This window comes from Sardina pilchardus, chromosome 17 (assembly GCF_963854185.1).
Source record: "Sardina pilchardus chromosome 17, fSarPil1.1, whole genome shotgun sequence".
Taxonomy (NCBI): domain Eukaryota; kingdom Metazoa; phylum Chordata; class Actinopteri; order Clupeiformes; family Clupeidae; genus Sardina; species Sardina pilchardus.
Genome location: NC_085010.1, coordinates 14045003 through 14052984, shown reverse-complemented (window position 1 = coordinate 14052984; position 7982 = coordinate 14045003). Strand labels below are relative to the sequence as shown.

The 7982-nt window shown below is 41.5% G+C and overlaps 1 protein-coding gene across 1 annotated transcript; it reads left to right on the top strand.

The window, feature by feature from the left end:
• The first annotated feature begins 18 nt into the window (after nt 1-18).
• On the top strand, nt 19-7903 carry LOC134062116 (zinc finger protein 37-like). Its single transcript, XM_062518016.1, has 8 exons — nt 19-257; nt 400-599; nt 892-996; nt 1082-1155; nt 4724-4751; nt 4842-4952; nt 5454-5574; nt 5954-7903. Exons 1-8 carry the CDS (start codon nt 227-229, stop codon nt 7849-7851), a joined length of 2568 nt encoding a protein of 855 aa, XP_062374000.1. The 5' UTR covers nt 19-226; the 3' UTR covers nt 7852-7903.
• The last annotated feature ends 79 nt before the right edge of the window (nt 7904-7982 follow it).

The following is a 7982-nucleotide window of genomic DNA, read 5'->3' as shown; positions in this document are numbered from 1 at the left end:
AAGTGCGACAAAACAATGTGGAGTTCTGTTCCGTCAAATAATGGTTTAGTGTTAAGAGTAGCTGCTGTTATTTATCTTGTCAGCAATTATTAATCATGATTTAACGGCAACATCCATTGAAGTTAGAACAAGACATTCGTCCCGAATGTAGCTTAAAGTTTATTTTTTCTCTATTCTGGCTCAACACTGCCAATTTGAAGCAGTAGCCTATCAACGTCAATTCGCTATGGGACGGAAATCTCTGCTCAAATCACAAGGTCTATTGATCATGTTATTTCAGCATAAACATACTTCCATGCGCTTTCTATCTGTAGACCTTTGAGTAATTGTAAGTAAGACTACACTTTAAGCCAGCAAAAAGCAGATTTAACGTTACATTGGCTCACTATTTCTCTACAGTGCCAGTCCCACCACTCTCTTTGCGACTCTTGGTACCTCCTATTCGGTTGATGGCTGCTCAGATGTGGCAAATTGTTCAGCGATGCCGAGTCATTCATTACGGAAAACTGGACGAGTTTGTAACACTTGTTGCCGATATATTTCCCGACATACTCAGTCATAAGGAAATAATCCTGCTCAGGCTGGGGTTGCGAGGAAGGGTATGCACTTTTAGATCTGCTCATAGGCTGCTGTGCACTGAAAAGACAGTTAATTGCCACATGAATGTAAAGAATAATTCAGGAATTACTGTTTTCATGATCATGGATGAAGTTATGTATCAGTGGACTGAACAACTTTAGTGCTTACTTGAAAGTGGCCTACTACATTACAGTGCATTTGCCAGTACAAGACACTTGACCTGTTGAATGAACTAGGCATGTGGGCTTATACACTCCCAGTAACATGCAGTAGGCTCAGTCAGCTATTTAATGAACTCTCTTGCAATTTCAGCTGCTACTTAAACTGTGTCAGGAAGACCGGGAATCTGCTCAGGAGACCATGCGGCCACACATTGACAGAATACGCCAATTTGCTGAAGACCTGCAACATGGAGAGGTGAGTTGAATTTGAAAATATGAAGAAGAAAATGGCATCTCGGAAAAATGAAAGAAATTCAATGGATTTGCTTCTGTCCTTGCAGGACAGCGGCAAAGACACAAGTATGGAGTGTGTGGTTGGGAACTTCTTGGACCTTGTCCAGAACTTGTTGAAGGATGACAAAGAAATTTATATATTTATCATTATGAACTTCATTTGTGTGCGTCAAAGTTATAATCCACACTTTCATATGTGTATTCAAAGTTGCTATTCACAGTTTCACATGGGAACCTCACAGGAACGCTATGCACCTGCAGATAAGAAACTGGACATGAGCGAGAGGAGGATTTTAGGGAGGTTTCGACCAAGGTCATGCTGACTTGTTTTGCTCTCTGCTTTTCTTTAATAAAAGAGCCTCTTTGCGTCCAAGAGCTAAAACGAACAACAGAGCCTGTGAGAGATAAAACACCCAGGGGAAGCCGGACTAAGGTCTAGAAGCTCGCTTCCCAGGCTTGTTGTTTGCCCTAAGAGGGCGACACAGAACAATCTCTTATTTGTGCAAAATGGAGAATACTCAAGATAAAGGACAACTTTTGAAAGGCGATGCCAAATTCATAGCTAGAGTCCATCCAGGAACTGAAAATTGGCTATTACGATGAAAAAATACATTCGAATTTGCAAACTAAAACCAGAATTATCATCATGCCATGCAGAAGTGCACCTGTATGACGATGATGATGATTACGGTAAAACTCCAAATTGGCCCCCACCGCCGCCTCCGGTGGAGGCATTTCCAATGGTAGAACTGCCCAATCCAACATTTAAGCCAGACGTGGCTGAGGGTCAAAATAATCCACGGTTAATGTAAAGACGTGTTTAAAAAACATTGCAATTACACCAAAATACACGCTACCACACAGAAAGATGATGAAGATGTCTGGGAGTTCAGAGACAGATTTGAAAAAGTTTTTAAAGCCTATAACGGCCTGAAGTCAGGGAGTGCAGAAGATAAGATAATTTATGGACAGCAATTAAAACAAGCATTACTCCAAAGTTTCAGACCAGAGTTATAGAGAAACATTTTGTTACTTTCAGAACTGCAGAACTGCCAGATTTTATGGAACATGCTAAACATGCAGAGAAAACAGTGAAGAATAAAAAGAAAGTAAGAGAAAAGAAAGACTCAGAGAAAGTAGTGGAAACATTTGTGATGGCATTACAAGGCAGAAATGGGTCAGAACAGAGAGATTATGAAAATGAAGGTGATGATAGCAACAACTGGTTCTGGTGTGGGGGTCGCGGGCATTGGTCTCGTGACTGCGCCACCAAAGATGAGAAAGAACAAAGATACGATAGTGACTAAGTGACTAAGTAAGTGGAGAAGGAGAAGTAAGTGGAGAAGGAGAAGAGCTAGAAATGTTTGAAGAATTTCTAGACTAGAGCTGATGTGTGTTTAAATGACTAAGAAAGTGAAGAAAGAAAGCCTACATATTAAACTAAACATTTAAATTAAATATTTAAATTCTGCTGAAGTTGTGTTTTTTCACCCATTCACTGTGAAAATCCCACATGCCGTCTCCCAACTGCTGTTACAAACTAACATGACATTCTTATCTCGTATGACAGTATTGTTATCACAACCGCACATTAAATATGGTGTAAACAAAGCAGCTTATGCAGTGACTAACTGCTAAATTAGAAGTTAAACTTTTGTCTGCCACATGCTCTGCACAGGTAGCCGAATTGACTGCGCTGACCAGAGCATGTGAGCTTTTTGCCAAAAAGAAAGTGACAATATACACAGACAGCCAATATGCCTTTGCTGTGTCTTACATTGCTGAAATCAATGTACAAATGGGTAGCAATTTTGAGTCATGGGCAGAGCCATGTCTCAACAGGAGGGATGTGTGAACTAGTAGACAAACACTATAACATATAGATTTACAAACTACTCACAAAATGTTTGTTATCAGTGCATCATATGTACTGTATTGATGTAGGAGTAGTGGAACAACTAATTAAAACACTGTGTTCAAAGGAATATGTGGACACGGATACTGCTCCCTCTCTCTCTGTTTTTCCACAGGATCCCAGAGTGAAACCAGAAGATTGGGTGTTCATCAAAGTCATAAAGAAAAAGTGCTGGTCTGACCCGCGTTGGGAAGGACCCCACCGAATCATCCTATCTACACCCACTGCAGTGAAGGTGGAGGGCCGGACCGCTGGACGCATCTCTCACTGTAAGGTTCAGTCAACCGCTGAGGAGGGGAAGCCCGACTGCAAAGGGGATTAGAGGTTTAGAATCTAGTCGTCTCAACGTCGGTGAAGATTTTGGATCCTCCTAAGCTTAGTGACGATGCCTTGAGGTAACAGACTTTTAGTGTGGAGGATGGTCCTGGGAGTGGCTATCACTCTCACCTTGCTGACACTTTTGTTAAGGACTGAACAAAGACTTTTTTCTTGAAAGACAAAGGAAGCCGAAAAAAAAAGAGATTGATTTTGTCAGAGGATGTGCATACCTACATCACACATGTGTATCATTTAAATTCATGGTATCGTTATGCTCAAATGCTGGTTGATTTGAATAATTTGAATTGTGTGCTATGTGTGTTCTCTGATGCCAATATCTGTTTATCATTCCCGTTTAACAGCCGTAAAAATTCCTCATGGACAGAGCTTGTGTATAGGTGAAGGGAAATCTGGCAAAGATGACTTATAATTCATCCCACATGACAATACATAAAAATGGTATTAACATGATCTGTGAACCTTGTGCAGGGACACACCCTTTGAAGTACATAAAGTGTAGTGTAACATTGACCCCTTACTGTATGCCACTGTTAAACCTAGAACAAGATTCCCACTGTGTTTTTTTCAGAGATGGTTCTGTGCCGGTGGGGAGTTTGCCTCTCTACAGGTGTTATCAGTGAAGTTTAGAATGTAGCCCTACATTTTGTAGAATTAAGCTTTGATTATTTGAGGACTAGCCCTCATTGCATATAGCCCATCAAAATGTTGATGTGAATTTGCTTGCTTGATTGTTGTGATAATATGGGGCTGGGAAAAACATATGTGTAGTAGAAGGTGAGTTTTTCTCCTTTTGCTTGTGTACACAAGTGCCGCTGCTATAGCAGGGTAATGGAAGAATTTTTCCTTCAACGGTTTTCTCCTCAAATTAAGATCAATCATGACTGAGGTTTTCCGGTAAGGTTTTCGCTTCCATCAAAAGGTTTGAAACTTGCTATTCGAGTTGGTAATAATTACTACACGCTTTGATTTGATTTATGGTTGAATTTACAGTATGTAGCAATGGAACAAATGATTGTGAAGTTTACTAATGATAAACAGGAGGGAAATGACAAAGAAATTTATATATTTATCATTATGAACTTCATTTGTGTGCGTCAAAGTTATAATCCACACTTTCATATGTGTATTCAAAGTTGCTATTCACAGTTTCACATGGGAACCTCACAGGAACGCTATGCACCTGCAGATAAGAAACTGGACATGAGCGAGAGGAGGATTTTAGGGAGGTTTCGACCAAGGTCATGCTGACTTGTTTTGCTCTCTGCTTTTCTTTAATAAAAGAGCCTCTTTGCGTCCAAGAGCTCAGAGACTGTTTCGGAGAGGTAAAGCAAGTCCTCTCTATGTCTCTCCTCTTGGCGCCAGAGTATACTGAAAATTATACTACTTGTCTGTGGTTCTTGTGTCATAATATTGGGAAGATTTTCCTAACAAAGGACACTAACAATTGGAAAAAATTCTTCCAGGTAATTCATATAGAGTTGCCCATAACCTCATAAATGAGTATGTAATGTTAAGTTTCCATTTTCATTTTTTATTTTTTTTTTACTTTTAAGGAGGTGTTCCCGTCTGTATATGGTAAAAAGTTTGACTCGGCGCTACAGTCACTCATGGGCGAGTTCCTTTCAAGACTTGAGCAAATGCTGCCGGTACCAGACTTCAAAGAGGTGCTTTTTACCTACTCAATTTTGTGCTCTGAGCCTCTGATACATAGCTACATGTTACTCAACCTGATGAAGGACACCGGAGAAACACAGACGTTTTTTAAAGCAACACTAAAGCACTTTCCTCTGTCACACGCACACTATTTGTTTATCCAGCAAATAACGATGTCCACATTTCTCATTTGATCGAACTACAGGTACACTACCCGATCTGGTAAAGTTACATAGTGTGGTTACAGCCGATAGAGAGCCACAAAGTGAATGCAAAAGTGCGGTTCACCATGTTATGAGTTGATGAACCGCTGAAATGATTTTTGGAAAAATTATTTTAAGGTACGAAAAACTCTTTAGTGTTGCTTTAAGACTTACTATTAATGCAACGGTGCACAGCAAAAGACTTGTTTCAATGTTCTCTACATCTTTGTCAGAGTCTGTTTGCAGAAGCGCATAAGAACGACCCCTTTTTATATATTGCTCAACCTTTTTGTTGTCTGTGCTTCTCAGGCTGCGTCATTACTCAGTGATAGTTCTTCAGACTTGGAGCTATGTTTCCAGACACTAACTGACCCAGAGCAACTTAAAACTGTGCTTCTCCATAAGCCAACTACCGCCAAGTTCGACAGAGGTTGGTATTATAATGTGCTGCATTGCAAATGAATACATTTTTGTACATTTGTATTCACATGTATTTATTTAATGAAACTCCATAGACTGCCGTGTGAAAATATGAATGCTTTGTTTGGCCTTTTCTTACTTACATTTTATTCGCAAGTTATGATGTTGACTGATCTTTTTAATTAACAAGCTGTGTCATTGATGCATTTAAAATAGCCCTATAGAGTGTTTCGAGAGCCTGTATAAAAACACATTTGGTTCCTAAAAATTCCACGGCACACCTCACTGTGCCTCACAGCACTACTGTACTCTAGAATAGATTCTGTAGAACTCTGCGTTGTATGTTAGACTTCTAAGTGTACCATTCTGATTTTCTCACCTTTTTTCAGAGACACCGTTTGGAGACACCATTTTGTCTGCCATATCCTATCAGCCCCTCATCCCTGACATTATGCCTGCAGCTGGAGATCAACAGCCCCTCGCCCCTTACATTATGCCTGCAGCTGGAGATCAACAGCCCCCCATCCCTGATATTATGCCTGCAGCTGGAGATCAACAGCCCCTCGTCCCTGATATTATGCCTGCAGCTGGAGATCAACAGCCCCTCGCCCCTTACATTACGCCTGCAGCTGGAGATCAACAGCCCCTCGCCCCTTACATTACGCCTGCAGCTGGAGATCAACAGCCCCTCGCCCCTTACATTATGCCTGCAGCTGGAGATCAACAGCCCCTCGTCCCTTACATTATGCCTGCAGCTGGAGATCAACAGCCCATCGTCCCTGATATTGAGTCTGGGACAAGCCCTGTTAATGAGGAAAAAAGCTCCCCATGTTTAGAGGAAGATGAAGGTGTAGATGAGTTTGCTGAGGAGTTTGAGGAAGATGTGGCTGAAGTGGAATCAGAAAATTCTCAAAAAGAAAATCGGAATAAATGCAAAAGAACCTCAGCAAAACCATCCAAGGGTCGCAAGGCTACCAAGAAACTATGTGAGGAGGATGTGGCAGAAGAGGAATCAGAAAATTCTCAAAAAGAAAACGGGAATAAATGCAAAAGAACCTCAGCAAAACCATCCAAGGGTCGCAAGGCTACCAAGAAACTATGTGAGGAGGATGTGGCAGAAGAGGAATCAGAAAATTCTCAAAAAGAAAACAGGAATAAATGCAAAAGAACCTCATCAAAACCATCCAAGGGTCGCAAGGCTACCAAGAAACTATGTGAGGAGGATGTGGCAGAAGAGGAATCAGAAAATTCCCAAAAAGAAAACGGGGATCAATGCAAAACAATTTCTACAAAACCGTTGAAGGGTCTCAAGGCTGCGAAGAAACCACATAAGGAGGGTGTAGCGGAAGAGGCATCAGAAAGTTCTCAAAAAGAAAATGGGAATAAATGCAAAAGAACCTCACCAAAACCATCTAAGGGTCAGAATGCTGCAAATAAATCACATTATAAGTGTCCTTCATGTGACAAGACCTGTAGGTCGGCAAAAGGCCTGAAAATACATGCGAGACTTCATTCACATGATTTTGCATTGAGTTGCACAAGCTGTAAAAGGAAATTTAGCACGGACACCGCTTTGAGCAAGCACATGGAAATCCATGCCAAGTCTTCTGTCTCTGACAAAAGCAGCAAAAAAACTAAAGTAAAAGGACCTTTTCCTTGTAGTTTGTGTGGTAAATCTCATGCCAAACCCAATCCCCTCCCTTGCGATCAATGCGGGAAAAGGTATTGTACCTACTTGGGTCTCTACAGACACCGCAAACTCCACACAGGTGAGCGACCATACATATGTGCCTTGTGTGAAAAGGGCTTTTCAGGTTCAGACATACTGAAAGCACACATGCGAACACACACTAGGGAGCGTGCTTATATCTGTCCTGTGTGTGGCAAGGGGTTTACACAGTCGTGCGCTCTGACAAGACATCTAAGAATACACACAGGCGAGAAACCCTTTGCCTGTAGGGTGTGTTCAAAAGCGTTCCGGAGCAAACCGGAGGTCGAGCTGCACACTCGCACGCACACCGGAGAAAGGCCGTACCAATGCTCGCAGTGTGGGAAGCGTTTTGTGCATACGACACACCTGAGAAACCACATGCGGACGCATACAGGGGCTCGTCCTCACGCGTGTGTCCACTGCAACAAGGGATTTGGGTCTCCCGACCAGCTGAGAAAGCACGTGCTTGTGCACACAGGAGAGAAGCCGCACATATGTCCAGAATGCGGGAAAGGATTCTCACAGCAAGGCAACATGAAGATCCATCTACGAACTCACACAACCTGTAAGATTTAACTGTTAGATTTTTTTTTTAATGTTTTGTATATTCAACGGAATAAAAGTCTTGTTCCGATTTGTATTGTTTTAGTGGCTGAAGTTTAAGATCTTATTAGGCTTTCATGTCTTCACACAGCAATGAGATTTGA